This window comes from Podarcis melisellensis (genome assembly GCF_964234715.1).
Source record: "Podarcis melisellensis genome assembly, chromosome: 5".
Lineage (NCBI taxonomy): Eukaryota > Metazoa > Chordata > Lepidosauria > Squamata > Lacertidae > Podarcis > Podarcis melisellensis.
This window is the reverse complement of record NC_138537.1, coordinates 48,679,112-48,695,103: the sequence shown is the minus strand read 5'-3', so window position 1 is coordinate 48,695,103 and position 15,992 is coordinate 48,679,112. Positions and strand designations below refer to the sequence as shown.

Here is a 15,992-nt window from a genome sequence, read left to right as displayed (position 1 = left end):
AAGAGTAGAACAAGGTATTTCATGGCCAGAGAGAACAGCTTACCTTTGTTAATAACGTACACAATTGCATCAGATCCCAGAGTGTCATAAAGGGGAACTGCAACCATTGAGTAAGTGTAGCATGCAAGCTCAGAGATCACCCACTACAGGAGAAAAGAATGGAAAAACACATAAGCATTGTGTGGCAATATATAAAATAGCATGTTTAAGAATCAGGTATATTCTAGTAATCCTCCCATTAGAGCTTCAGGTGTTAATTGTGTTGAGCTTGTGAACTTGCAGGCTTGCACCTGGCAGGAACTATATATGACACATCTATTCCAATGAGCACGATTAGTCAAGGAAGCTTGATTTTATCAGCCAAACTGCAGAAGCAATTGTGGTAGATATGCAAGCCATTGTGCAAATTGGAGGGGGGGGATACTCATCAGGAAATTGTGAACCCATCACATTAATTCCAGCAAGACAGGCAACATGCCAAAGTTGCTCCCAGCACCAGACCAGAACATGGATACAACATGAACAGGCAGCAGGTCCATTCACTTCTTCTGCTGCATCCAAACATTAATATCAAAACAGTGTACAAATTTAGGAATGGTTTTACCAGAATACTACAGCCAACTAGGATTCTCACAAGTTACCTCTGGTCTATTCTGAGCAAAGATGCCAATGAACTGATCTCCTGAGGGTTTACATCCTTTGTGTAGAAGACCTGATCCCAGGTGTTCAGCTCTGTCCAGCACCTAGAAATATCAAGGATAGTTAACTTGACATTATTGGCAAGGGATTTAGGTCAATTTTCCAGTTGGTGTTTTAACCAACCTGTTGGTAAGACAGCCACTGAAAAGGTTTCTTTGGTTTTCTGTATCCTAAGCAAGGGCCATTTTCTGCAAGGAAAAAAAATGAGATTATGAATATGCCAGCATAGTAGAAGGGTATTCAAGTGAACTGAAGGATACCGAACAAGAATCCACAGCTTTTAGGCATCCCTGATTTGCTGACATCGTCAGCTGGATTTGCTGCCTAGATGCTAAATTATGTCTTTAGTTTGCAATATCTTCAACAACTGAACACTCTTCTGCATCAGAGGACATTAGACGGCTTTGTGCAGAGATGGATTCCCATTCATTGTATTTACCTTCCTTTAATATTAGATGTGGTTTACAGTTTAAAAATAATAATACTTGAACAGAAAATCAAGCAAATTTCAAGAAACATTAGAATGCCTTCTTATGGGAAAGTTTGAAATAATTTTCTTATACAGCATTCACATATTACTGTGATATGTAGATCCCCCTCATCAAAACAGCATCAGAAGCTGGCTGAGGACCAAAGCACATGTGATGCAAGAGATTCAGACTGGATCAGTGTAAGTCTGGATGCCTTACACTGGCTTCTTTTTAAAGAAGTGTTCTCTTCTTAATTCAGGATATCAAGTCATTGATCTACCACATTATATGGTTTGGCCTCAAGCATTATGCTCCAACCTCATGAAAATGAAAGTCAGACTTTCTATTTCACACCATTCATTTCCACACCAATTATAAGAAGCCCTGCAACATTTGTGGTGTTAGAGGATTTGTTTTTATATTCAAGTCATCTCTAAAGCAAGCCAGCCATTTCTGAAGAATATCCTCAGTAGGCAATCACTGTGGGTAGAAAAGGATGCTCATATCAAGGACCAGAAACACACAGAAAGACTGCCATGAATCCATATTCCCAGTGTTATTTTTCTAGAAAAAGAAGTGGTGGAACTCACCACCACCGTCTCCCTTGTTCTCTTATAATGGCAATAGCACTCACGTGAGTGGTACCAGAACTGAGTTCCTGAAAGTTCCACCTGGAAAAGCCTCTGCAAAGAATCATTCTGTTAGCTTTTCCCTACTCAGCTTCATTAGCTTCATCAGGTGAGAAGTATTATGGCAACACCCTCTCCATCCAAAACTGTGGTTTGAACAAGCAATGCTAAAACAGGCCATCCAAGTTGTCCCAGTGAATTCCCTACTCACCTGAGACGTAGCGTCCTCTTCTGAAACTTTCATATAAGGTCCGTGCATCCTCGTGGTAATAAGAAAGAAGCTTGCCATCAGGCATAAGAGCACTTCTTCTAGCTCCTCCCTGCATTCAGAAATTATTCAGGTTAGTTGGCAATGTGGATGATGCACCACAAGGCCCCACTCCCCACATTAGACTTAACTCAGATTAAGACTACCCAAGGTTCTTCTCCTCACAATCTGTACATAGGATAAATGGCTACACCAGTTGGGGGGGGGCAACAATGCACCTAAACCACCACCACAAGTAATAATAATTGACACAGACTTTGCATGTTCCCTTGATCTGAGCCATGCCTTAAGCCCTAGAGAAGTCTCCACCTGCAATAGTCCTCTCCTAGATCTCCCTTTTCGCTTCTAGATGTTTCCTGCCTCCCACCACCTTAAAGTAAACTTGGGGAAACCAGCAGCAGTGAAGCAAGTTCAGTTTCAGAGGCAGGGGGAGAGTAAACTCGCCTTATTAACTGGCATGGGCTTCCTAGACCATGGGTTTCCAACTCTCCTCCTCCCATTGTGGAATTGATACTATCCCTATAGCACTTTGCATAAGGTAAAGGTAAAGGGACCTCTGACCATTAGGTCCAGTCTTGACCGACTCTGGGGTTGCGGCGCTCATCTCGCTTTATTGGCCGAGGGAGCCAGTGTACAGCTTCCGGGTCATGTGGCCAGCATGACTAAGCCGCTTCTGGCGAACCATAGCAGTGTACGGAAACACTGTTTATCTTCCTGCCGGAGCAGTGCCTATTTATCTACTGTATTTGCACTTTGAGGTGCTTTCGAATTGCTAGGTTGGCAGGAGCAGGGACCGAGCAATGGGAGCTCACCCCGTCACGGGGATTCAAATCGCTGACCTTCTGATTGGCAAGTCCTAGGCTCTGTGGTTTAACCCACAGCGCCACCCACGTCCCTTCCTTTTTCATAGTGCCCAGCAAATGATTTAAGAGCCACTGTTATAGCATTGAAGTATGGAAGTAAGTATGGAAGCGCCAATGTACTTCCTCTTCATCCATCTCAGGCCATCAGATCTCCTTCAGAGGCCATCTGTTTCTAAGACAGTAGTAATTAGATGTCAACAAGATCTGTAGCCATTTCATTTGGCTGTCCTCATGAATTGAGCACCATTTCCTCAAGAGTTTGTTAGTTGACTCCATGTTAAGTGAGATGGTACATGACCCACAAAGATGCTTTGTAGGCACACATACAGAAGCTGTTGTACTGATGGTTAACCAATGACTGTAGCAGAATCCGGTTGACTGGTCAGCCGTGTGACAATACTGCCCCAACCAAGCAGCCTTTGGGGAGAACAATTAACCTAACAAGTCTTTTCACCTTTTATCTGGTGTACAGCATTGCAGCCAGTTGGCCAAGCCTCAACAGTTTTCTGGCACAGGGGGAGGTATGCTGCCTTCCCCCCCCCCCGTGTTATCTGTGCCAGGGACAGCCCCAGCCAATCTGTGGCCAGGTTGGGTATGGCCTGGGCCATTTCAATTTGGCATGGCCGGCCGGCTCCCTCTTCCTTGCCTCTTCTCCTGGAAACTTTGTTACTTGGGTGCCTTGGCATTTAACATTTACAGGCATCAAAGGAAATTGTGCAGCTGCTGCTCTCTGTTTAGATCTAAACTCTTCTTGATCCCAGGTATGTTTCTGGGGGTAAGTGTGTCAGTTTTCCCTGTAATGTTCATGGCTAGAACTCAAGTAGAATCCCAGAACAATATAAGAATGCAGATGTGCACAGCACCATCAGCATACGTGCGAACAATATCGGCTGTTGGAGAATGTAGATTCCCACCATCCCCTATCTACCACCCAATACTCACTGAGAAAGGTCATAAATCTCAAGTAGTTTCCAAAGCAAGTCAAGTACATTTCACACAACTGCATCCAATGAAGGGTAAGCTAAGCAATTCATACATTTCATCTAGCCCATTCATCTGCCAAAAGCGGCTAATTTCTTTTCTTTTCTTTTACCTCAGTGCCAACCGACTGCTTCTTCAAGTCAACGGGAGCCGCAATTGGTTTTGGTTTGGTTATCAGCCATAGGAAGACTGTAGTTCCGAAAGTAACAAGACCAATCAAAGCAGGAGTCGGGAGTGGTGAAAACAAGATCTGAAGTATCCAAATCATCCTGTTGGATCAGTGCAGACAAAGTGGTGAAGCCTAAAGCAAGAGGCACAAAGCAATTAGAACACAATTAACTTTTCATACATAGCTTAATAAAGGTGTTATCCAGTAGCATGACAACGAAATGTTCCCAAGATAGTTATTATTATCCAAGGCTTAATTTAAACTGAAGGCAACCAATCCACCATCTAGGTTAGCATCTGATCATGATGTGCTGTAAGTACCATGGTACAGATAACTAACTTTGGTTGTGGTAGATTCTGCAAAATCTCCAAGAGCAGCAACTTATTCTACTTTCTAGTCATGTTTCTAGTCCCAAGGATATGCTATCCATTCTTATCTCCATATCCTCCTACAGAGTCTACAGAGCTCATTTCCAAGTACACATAAGTAGCTCAGTGGTGCAGCACCTGCTTTGAATATTTAATCCTACCATTGGCAGTTCAAAGAATTAGATGATGCAAAAGTCTCCTACCCTGGAGATCCACTGTCTGTCAGAGCATGCAGTACTTGTCTAGAGGGAACAATGGTCTTGCCTACAAGGCAACTTCATATGTTCATGTAACTTATGTTTCCATGTATGGTTTTGTTCCCCACTTCCACAGCCCCTGCCCCAAAGACGGGCAGTTGTCATTCTGGGCACATACACTACTGGAAAGCTTACCAAGAAAATTAGTTTAAAGAGTCCAGCTCCAAGACAACTCCATCAAACACTGACAAGGACTTTGCTGGCATTTTCAAGAGATATGGAAGGAGACTCTGCACTTTCACAAATTGCGTAACATACTACAGCTACTGACTTTTGCCCTTGGATGTGTGGTTTGCTGACTTCTAAGTGTATTCAAGAGTTGCTCATACAGGAAGCCCTTTTCACCCATTTATCAAGAGAGGTCATTATACTACAAAGTATGTTCAAGTTTACACAACGATGAAGTGAGCTGACTACATCTGTTTATCACTGAAGTTTCGCATCTGACCCAAGTACAATTCCATTCCTTGTAGCTAACCAAATACCAATGCACCTCTAAGCTCACACTATATCTCCCCCACCAACACAAAAGCAGATTTACAAAGTAACTGCTGCTAGACAAATGACTACCCCATACTTTGATATATCATTGATATCGACTGGGGGCAATAGATCGGGATTTGTTGGTAGATCTATGGATGATTGGCAGTTGATTGTCAAGGACTATTCAGCAACAGCAAAAAAAACAACTCCCTTCCTGCTCTAAATTACATTACTGAAATGAAGAAAGCTTGGAGAAAACAGGAAAGGGGTTGTATGTAGAAGGACTGTTGTCTCCGTTCATTTGTGGTACTGAAAACAAATTCCTGGGCTCAGAATTATTTAAATCTAAGTTCTAGTTCTAGTTTATAAGTTTATTTTTCTAACCAAAGGCCATAACAAATTTAACAAATTTGTAAAAATAGTATTGATAAAACAGAATATCCATCCATAATATAAGGCAACACCCATGATGTGTGTGAGAGAAAATACCAAACACCAACAAGCTTAAACCCAACTTTATTTCAAATTAAACCTCCAAATCACCATAACAACATAATGATTTTATGGAACTCATTTGTTCCTGATTTTTCTTGCATAGAGGGTCTAAATCTAATTGAGTGTATGTGTCATTTGCACCAGGTCTGCCGGGTGCATTTTGCAAATGTGAATCTGGCCATTCTAGATTTAGATCAGCTATGAAGATAAATTAGAAGTTTGCTTTGTTTACAGAATAGTCCTAGATCAAAAGGACTTTATCTTTTGAGTTCAGGAACATCCATATAATCAGAGCTTTCATTTTTTATCTGAACTGAACGAGACAGGTTTTAGAACTAGGAGATGTATAGAGACAATGGGCTACATACAGGTGACTCTCAACTTACGTGAGGGATACATTCCAGGGATGGCACATAAAATAAAAATTGTATATAGTCAAAACACATTGGATACCATGGCAGGTGGGATTGCCAAAGTCTTCCCCCCCCCAATGCCCACCCCCTCTTTCTGCTCTCTTTTTATTTTTTTGAAAATCCTAGCTTGTAAAGCTGAATGCACACAAGTTAAATGTGCATAAGTTGAGAGTTACCTGTATTACTAATGTTTTAAAACAAAATCTACCCTGCCTAATTTTCCAGAAGTATCCAGGGTGGCTAACAAATGGGATAAAGGATAAAACACAAGTAACTACCTCCGATTAAAGCCCATCATAAAATCAAAATACAAGTATGAAAACTACAACAAATACCACAGTGTTCAGAACTGCAGGATGGCCATCAACATACTTGACTATGTCAGCAAATGATATTTCAGTGAATGAACATTTATTATCTATATACTGCCCATCTGACCGGGTTGCCACTCTGGGCAGCTTCCAACAAATTAAAACATTAAGCACAGTAAAACATCAAGTATTAAAAACTTCCCTATACAGTAGTCAGGTCTTTACCAACGACCTGTAGCAATACAACAAAAGGGCTCTGAGGCACTTGACTCAACAATTTGGCATTATTTATGATTCTTTATTCAATGCCCATGCCCGCCTTCATCCAAAGTTCACAAGGCAGTTTACAATTCATTCTACGAAGTGTCTGCCATGGCAGATATCACCCTCATCCTGGCTAACAGCAGCTTTGTCAGGGCAAGGGATTTGGAGCAGAGCCTCTCTTGATTATCAGAGGACATTGGGGCAGGGGGAGCCATATACAGAGAAGGGCCTTTAAGTATTTGTTAAGAGATTCCCGCCCAAGAGTCCTTTAAAGATAGGAGGGTCTACCATAACATCCCTCCATCCCATTTCCTATGCTACAAACTGCATCCATCCCTGGGAAGGCCAGGGAAGCAGGCAGTTATCACTGTCCCCCAACACTGCTTCAGCCACCACCGCTGCTGCTGGGAAAAGTCAGGAGACAGATTATTACCCAGCTGCCCAAGAAGAAGACACATTTGGCTGCTATCTGAAATGGGTTGCCAAGTTGGGCACAATAGCAGAGGGGCTACTTTCCCCTGTCGCCATTGCGGAACCTTAGAAGACCAGCAGTTGGAGCAGCCAACAGTAACATCTGCAGCCTAGAGTGGACAGTTAACGCATCATCTTCCAAGGATGCTGGGAGGAGGCGGGAGCGACAGCCTATCCAGCTACTCCAAATGAACTGCTCTACACCCAGGGGGACTTGTTCTCTTCCACGTACCTTTATCTTGTTAAACAATCTATGGCCTTTTAAACTGTGAGGGGGGTATTGTTTTGGTTTGTTATTCTGGTATTGCGTTGTTGTGCTTTAATAATGTAAAGCGCTCTGTGAGCTTCAGGCGGAGGGCAGTTTTGAAATTTAATAAACAATAAAATGGGAACACTTTAAAAAGGAGAAAAGATGGCTGAAATATATTGCTTTTTAAAGAAAAGAAGTGCTACCTTTTTTAAAAAACACAACCAAAACCTTGTGTGTTAATTTTCGTTTTGGAGGCTGCCTTAGCTGTTATCAGGCAGAATGATATGATAAATCTTGTTCACACTCAACACACCCTGATTAAAGCAGCCTTTGACAGCCTGGTACCCTCCAAGTGCTTTAGACTAGAACTCCAATCAAGCCCAGCCAGAACAACTATGATGGGTGGGGCTGTGGAGAGCAAGGTAGGGTAGGGTAGGTGTGTGTGTGTGTGTGTGTGTGTGTGTGTGTGTGTGTGTTGCAGTAGAGCATGATCCTCAAACCTGGTGCTCTCCAAATGTTTTGGACTATGTGAAGGATAAACCTTAATAAAACTCTAGTCCATGGGTAGGCAAACTAAGTCCCGGGGGCCAAATCCGGCCCAATCACTTTCTAAATCTGGCCCACGGATGGTCCAGGAATCAGTGTGTTTTTACATGAGTAGAATGTCCTTTTATTTAAAATGCATCTCTGGGTTATTTGTGGGGCATAGGAATTCATTCATTCATTTTTCAAAATATAGCCCAGCCCGCCCACAAGGTCTGAGGGACAGTGGACCAGCCCCCTGCTGAAAAAGTCTGTTGACCCCTGATGATCTAAGCAGACAGGTCTCTGACTCTTGCCTCCCAAATCCCATAACACCCGTGTATTATGCAAAAAGTATCTCATACATTACTATTCCAGTTGGTGTTTAATGAAGAGGATCTTATTAAAGTTGTTGCTGGTTATTAGAGCATTGCTTAGCTGGCCAATTATTCAGTTCTGGTCATTTTTATACCGGGCTGAACACATTCTTGCGTGTTTGTATGTTGCCTAGCAAGGACCTTGTCCTATAAACACAGCCTAAATATGTAAATAAATAGACAAGTATACTATTCAATCTACATCCGGTAACTCCTGCAGCCAAGCTGGTGCCAAGTGTATTCCTCTGTTTTCCTTTGCACCACATTAGTGAGGCTGAGAGGGGGGACTTGTTGTCTGGGCAGCCCAGACCCTCCATACACACTGTCCAAAAGTGCACCCCACAGAGGTCACTTCAGTGCTGCTAACACAGCAAAAAGCAACACAGGCACTGAGATTCTTCAGCCCAGGAGGCACAGTCCATTGTCTCAAGACAGATGGATATCAAAAACAATATTCAGTAATCTATTAATCCAGCTATTGCTATTCTTCCCATGCTTCCTGTCCCCACCTATATGGAGAACAGTCTTGTATGGATTGAAATGCTCTCTTTAGTAAACTATTATTTAATGAAAAAACCCTGTCTGTTTAAAATTGAGTTAAGGTTCTCTCGTGATGGCTCAAACACTACAAAGCCAAGAAATTAGATGCCAAAGATTATGCCTTAACAAGTATGTCATGACATTTTGCAGCAGCACAAATTATGCTTGCTTGCAACATGCACCCACACTTTTCCTTGATCTTTCTGGCACAAATCCTGATGGGAGGTATGAATTACTGTATTTTTTGCTCTATAAGACTCACTTTTTCCCTCCTAAAAAGTAAGGGGAAATGTGTGTGCGTCTCATGGAGCGAATGCAGGCTGCACAGCTATCACAGAAGCTGAACAGCAAGAGGGATCGCTGCTTTCACTGTGCAGCAATCCCTCTTGCTGTTCTGGCTTCTGAGATTCAGAATATTTTTTTTCTTGTTTTCCTCCTCCAAAAACTAGGTGCGTCTTGTGGTCTGGTGCGTCTTATAGAGCAAAAAATACGGTATTTGGGATGAGCAAAGTTGCCCCACGTTGTCCTGGTCCAGTATTGCCTTACGCAGCATCTGAACACTGCTGTGTTGCCAGAGAAATCATCCTGCAAATTGACCCATGCCTCTTTCTTGCTTACATCAGTATCTAGTAGGTTGGGCTAAACAAAGAGATGGGGATCGTCTCCGATTCAGCGGGGCAAGAATAACACTCCTGGTGTGTGCGAGAATAGGCTTGTGAGGTGTGGAGTAGGAATTGCAGTGAAGAGCAGGGGATATGCGTGGTTGTGGGTGTGCTCCCCCACAAAACATTTTCAAGTTTCCAAACATGCTCATGGGTCCAAAAACGTTGATGACCTGTTGTTTAAGAAGAAGAAGAGTTTGGATTTGATATCCCGCCTTTCACTCCCCTTCAGGAGTCTCAAAGCGGCTAACATTCTCCTTTCCCTTCCTCCCCCACAACAAACACTCTGTGAGGTGTGTGGGGCTGAGAGACTTAAGAAGTGTGACTAGCCCAAGGTCACCCAGCAGCTGCATGTGGAGGAGCGGAGACTCGAACCCGGTTCCCCAGATTACAAGACTACTGCTCTTAACCACTACACCACACTGGCTCTCATTGCAACCCACTTCGTATTCCATAGACATTGCACGTAGTATGCTTTCTTTCCCAGTTCTGTTCTCATGAACATGTATTCAGCATGCCTCCATTATATAAGACTTCTCAAAGGTATTCAAGCCTCCTTTTGATAGAGCATTTCTCTCACATAGTACTTGTATATTACAAGTGTACTCATTGCTAACTAGAAAGGCCACTTATCAGAAGTCTGATAAGGACCAAGATTGTCCAAGATTCAGTAACTTTACTCAGTTTTTATTTAACTAGACAAGCCATAGTTCAATGGCAGAGAACATGCAGAAATTTCCAGCCTCAGTTCCTGCCATCTTCAGGGACAACTCCCATCTGAAATGCTAGAGAGCTACTTTCAGGCCGTGTAGCAGATAATAGGGAGCTAGATGGACATGTGTTCCAACTTGACATGAGACATTTTTCATGTTCCTCAGCAAAGCAAGGTTAAAACTAAACTATAAAGATTTCAAGCAAACTCCTAGAAGTTATTCATCAATTATGTACGGCAGCAATCAGAGCATTCTTATTCCCCAGAACAAAACATAAAAAACAGTGGAAGCTTTCACTCAGCTTCAATTGTGTTTTTAGTCAGTCAAAACCAAACCAAAACTCCAGAGCTACATTACTATTTATATAAGCATGTCTGTGCTGCATAAAGGGATAACTCAAGCCTTGACCTTTGAATCTCTGTCATAGAAACTGGATAAGCAACTGCTGCTAGAAGACCCAAGTAGAAAAGCAAGTCAGCTGTTGAACGGTGTTGGTATAAATACCATACCTTTGAGTTCAGTTCTCATCTAGATACATAAATCTATGCAACAAAGGCCACGTTTCGAAGCATAAAGGGGTCTTAAGCAAATTACTGTTGCTAACCCACTACCACAGAGTTGCAATATTACCACCTTCTACCCTTTTAACATCCTCTCAAGATACAAATACAACTGACTGAGTAAAAACAATAGCAACCGCCAACGAAAAGAACCATATTCAGACATCCGGTGTGCCTTTTGCTAACCTCTAAAGTTATCAATAGTACGCACAAGAGGAGGAGGACAAAAGCCAGGCACGCTTTAGAATTGATCTGTAACATACTAAATCTGACCATGCTTCTTCCACTTACCAGCTAGCAGCCTCCTACCACACGCTTGCAACAAACTCAGACTCACGGCCTTAAATAGCAGCCACTTCCAGGAAGTGCTGGGAACAGCTCACACGAGAGGGAGGCCTCTCAGGCAGGAAGTGACTCATTTTTCTCAGGCTTTTTAATGCTATGCACATTCGCTTAGAAGGAAATCGCTCTGCACTCAGGGGGGACTTGCTTGCATGTGCTTTACGTAGCTCCAGATAGCTGCAACAGGAAGGGAAGTGGGCAACCGCATTTAGGTTAAAAGCACCAGAAAATAAGCTAAGTTGTCCACAGGTCGCTTTTATTTCCAGCTTAAGACCTTCATCTCCATTTAAAAACAAACAAACATAATTGGCTAGAATTGTGACAAGGGAATACAGAGTTCCCGCACAGGATAAAGAACTATTCTGAACTCACTTACATATAATTTTTAATTTCACTGCAAAATGGATGGGGTTTGTATGTGAAAGTCGATGAAGTCCAAGCGGTTCACCCCCAAGCCTATGCCTATTTATTCAGACATTCTACTGAGCTCAATGGAGCTTAATCCCAGGTGCATGGGATGGTTCATGAATCGTATAATTCAACCCCCGTCATCTTCATCTGCTTCTGCTCCTTGCCCTCTTTGTCCCAGCTATGTTATGGTTTGAATATGATGCTAAACAATGACTGAGCGCTGCCTTCCCCAACCTGATGCCCTCCAGTTGTTTCGGACTGTAAATTTACCACCCTTGACCATTAGTCTTGGTGGCTGGGGCTGATGGGAGCTCTAGTCCAGCAATGCTGGAAGGGCATCAGGTTGGGAAAGGTTGATTTACTATTATGTGAAGGAGCCTCGGGCAGCAGCGACGAGACTGCAAGCTTCGAGCTCGGCGATTTTTCATTAACTGTGGACTGTTGTTCTATCTGAACCTGGTCAAACTCCAATTAGTTTTAGGGTTTAGGGAAACAGGCCAACCATGGTTTATTAAGTTGGCTTGTTTCTTTAAATCATATCTAAGATTTACCACTTATAATTGTAAGTTGGTATAATAAGCTGCAATTACCTGAAAGCAAAGGCTTTTGATCTCTTCCCTGCAGGCATAGTGGCAGAAGACAGGAAAGGAGGAATACCCAAAACAGAGACACATGCATGTAACCCTAAACTCTGGTGTAAGTGTCGAAACTTGCCTGTCTGTTGTTAATGTCATTTCTTTCTTATCATTGGAACTTGTGTTCCAAGTGGCCGGCTCTTTTGTTGCCTCTGCTACTTTAAGAGTAACCTACAATGTAGCAGGTGAAACTTTTCTATCCCTGTTATCTCCATATCTGGAAACACCTGCTTAATTATAGCCTATCAGGCTGTTAATGACATAGGTTCTTTTTATCAGCTTTGGCTGATACAGCAGCTACGATTATTCCTGGAGCAAGATAGTTTGATCATAGTAGTTCAGTCACTGGTAACTTCAAGGCTGGATGAATGCACTGAACTCTATGAAGGGCTTCCCTTGTTCAGTCCATAAACTTTAGTTACTGCACAGCGTCTCTGGCTCCTTTAAAATAAAAGTTGTGAAGCAAAACATGCAAGTACCATTTAAAGAAACTGCTTTGCTAGCTATGAACCTGCCCCTGCCTTTCAGTGCTTTTAGCCAATGAAGTCAGATCTGTGAGTGCTAGAATGAAATGCAGAGGCTTCCCAAAAGAATACTTGAAAAGGGGTTCTGAACGGAGAAGGAAGGGCTTCCTATTTCTTTCTAGTCAGATTTTGGGTCTTCCTTGATGCACTATCAGCCCAATGTGTTTCCCCCTCCTTTTTGTGCATGCATTTTTTTTTTGTTCTAGTTTTAAACACTCTGCAAATGCAGCTACAACAAAAATCGATCATTAGTATATCCATATTGTAGGGAGGTTGGTATTCTGGTTGAGAAAGGATAGGTTAAATCAGCCCTACAAAGTGGTGCAGTATTATTGTACTAATGTTATAGAACAGGGGTGCTGAGAGAGGGTAGTGAATTACCACTCTGTATTCAGTATTGTTAAGGGACGCGGGTGGTGCTCTTGGTTGAACCACTGAGCCTAGGACTTGCTGATCAGAAGGTCAGCGGTTCGAATCCCCGCTACGGGGTGAGCTCCCGTTGCTCGGTCCCAGCTCCTGCCAACCTAGCAGTTTGAAAGCACGTCAAAGTGCAAGTAGATAAATAGGTACCACTCCAGCGGGAAGGTAAATGGTGTTTCCGTGCGCTGCTCTGGTTCGCCAGAAGCGGCTTAGTCATGCTGGCCACATGACCCGGAAGCTGTACGCTGGCTCCCTCGGCCAGTAAAGCGAGATGAGCGCCGCAACCCCAAAGTCGGTCACGACTGGACCTAATGGTCAGGGCTCCCTTTACCTTTACATTATTCAGTGTTGTTATACAGCTCTAGGGAAACATAAACAGGAGGAGATCTGTCGAATTGATTTTAGCAGCAACATGGGGAGCAGGGGAAATAATTGCTTTCCCAACCATGAGGGTGGAATAGGATAATGGTTGAAGAACTTGCTGTTGGTATAAACTCTAAAATTATGGGTATCTTCATGTCAAAGGCTCAAACCCCTTTTTTCTCAAAGTAAAATAAAAGGGTGACTGACCTGTGTTGATAGCATTGCTGTAGTTACTATGAAGTCTAAATCGTAAAGAAGCACAATAAATGTTCTTTAACGGTTTAATATTGAACTGATCCACATATGGGCACCTGAACTTGGGATACTGATAATCTTAAATCTATTTTGAAGCATGCATACACACCTGCCACCTGAAACGCCATGCCTGGTTTTGCACTGAATACAGTATTGCCAGCCAGAGGCAAACTAATGAAAGACATTACAGTAATGTAACTGGTTTACAGCTCATGAAACTTGAATTCTTTGCATTGTTCAGGGTTGGCACTGGGGAAGGCAGGCATCTTGTGCTTTTCACAGCTGTGTGGCAGGCAGAAATTCAATTTCCATTATGGGAAATGCTTCACCTGTTGACAATCTGTCTGTCAAACATCTAATAGCTTGTTGTGTGGTCTCTGATAGATATTTTTGGGCCCTCCACCCAACCCACTAAAATGGTATACAATTTTGTGCACAACACCAAATATATGCCAATTGATATTCTCTTTTGCATGTTAAATGGAGGGTCCAGTCGACATAATGAGCCCTGAAAATTCTGTTGGCGCTCCATCATTTCCCTAGCACTAGTACATTGACTCAGGCTAACACATCAAAATCAGAGCAGAAAAGTACCGTATTTTTCGCTCCATAGGACACACTTTTTCCCTCTTAAAAACTAAGGGGGAAAGTCTGTGCGTCCTATGGAGTGAGTGCAGGGGGGAGGCAGGCAGGAAAAGCCCCCAAGAGCAGTATGCAAGCTTCACGCGGCTCTTGCGGGCTTTTTCCCAGGAGGGAGAAGGGACTGCAGCTCCCCGCCCCCAGGGGAAGCGCGGCTAAAAACGAAGCCAAGACAGCGAGCAGGATCCATCCCGCTCGCTGTCTTGGCTTCTTTGCTCTTTGGGGCTGGGGAGGGGAGAAATAAGATTTTTTTTCTTGATTTCCCCCCTGAAAACTAGGTGCGTCCTATAGAGCAAAAAATACGGTAGTTCTGCTTCCCATAATTCTAAGCATTTTGTTCAATATCCTTTTTTATCTAGTCGTGACATCATACGGCATGTGCTTTTGCAAACAGTTGTGGGAACTACTCTTTGTTTCTTGCTGGCAGTAAGCATGGCTGCAATGAGTTTTCATTACAATACTTCCTAGTGTGAAGGCACAAGGTTCCTCCGGGCAAGGCAGGATTTGAAATTGCACAAAAGTACTTTAAAAAACCCCCAACTTTCCCACTAAAACAACAATAAGCAGTTGTACTTCCATAATTAAATTCGTTGTCTTTGATCCTCACAGCTTTTCCAGACTGACACTTGTATGCATCACTACCTTTATGTCAATAATGCTGTGCAAGAGATTCAGAAGGATAGTGCAAAAAGTGAAGAATGCACCATGTCCAATGTTACCTGAAGCTTACAACATCAGCGCAGCACATGAGAGGAGAATCAAAGAGTTGGTAAAGTGATATATGACGAAATATTCCAGTTTAACCAATTGTATGTATGACCTTCAATTTGTATAACATTGTTCACTGGTACCATTTATCGCTGTACAAAGAGAAAGCTGTGTATGATCTGTATTGATCTATATCTCTAATTGCCATATGTAGCTTCAGTAATAATAATAATAATAATAATAATAATAATAATAATAATAATAATAATAAACAGTCACTGAATGGTACAAGTGGAACAACTCTTCCTCTCGCTTTCAAGAAAAGGACACAGTGAGGTTTCAAAAAAGGAATTAATTACTGATGAGATTGGCTCCCAAAGCAGATATAAGCCATTGATCATTCAAATGAATAATTCCAGGGGGATTCATACAGGAAATGAGAGGCATTCTCATGGCATCTTCAAAACTGATAGAGTTGTTGTACCCTCTGAGAAGTCTTTAAAAAACTTATGTCATGATACAGAAATGAAATTTTGGGTTCAGTGCAGTCTAGAATCAGGTTTTTCATTTATGATTGCAGACTTATTTGTTAGATCACCTGCTCGTCATCCGATTGCTTTGTATTCACCCGACACTAACAGTATTTTTATTATTATTTAGATATACCAATTCTTAATCCGCTACCAGTGTTTAACAGCTATCGGCTATTTTGTTTCCCCATAATCTTTAAACAGCAAAAACAAGCTATTTAGCATCACTGGGTGTTGACTGGGAGAGAGTTAATTTCAATGCTTACCTTCTTCCTGTTGATCAACCACAAAAGTGAGTGAAAGCTTGTCCCACACTGAGGTTTAGCACATGCTCCTCTCACAAGTAGTTCCTGGAGCTGATCTGCTTCAGTCCTCCATGCTCAGAGGGCTCTAATAAAGC

General features: G+C 42.5%; 1 protein-coding gene across 3 annotated transcripts in view; it reads right to left on the bottom strand.

Annotated features, from left to right (window-relative positions):
* The window catches only part of ACSL5 (acyl-CoA synthetase long chain family member 5), a 30,108-nt gene extending 14,116 nt beyond the window's left edge, over window positions 1-15,992 (bottom strand). Inside the window, exons 1-6 of one of the 3 annotated variants that reach the window (XM_081912063.1) lie at window positions 15,859-15,992; window positions 4,023-4,211; window positions 2,010-2,118; window positions 823-887; window positions 642-743; window positions 44-143 (exon numbers count right to left, since the gene is read on the bottom strand). In XM_081912063.1, the coding sequence (XP_081768189.1) occupies window positions 44-143; window positions 642-743; window positions 823-887; window positions 2,010-2,118; window positions 4,023-4,178 (532 nt within the window). In that variant the 5' untranslated portion in view covers window positions 4,179-4,211; window positions 15,859-15,992. Of the gene's footprint in view, window positions 1-43; window positions 144-641; window positions 744-822; window positions 888-2,009; window positions 2,119-4,022; window positions 4,212-7,103; window positions 7,262-11,056; window positions 11,153-15,858 lie in introns of those variants that run through there. The other 2 variants (XM_081912064.1, XM_081912062.1) reach the window with 2 other exon arrangements.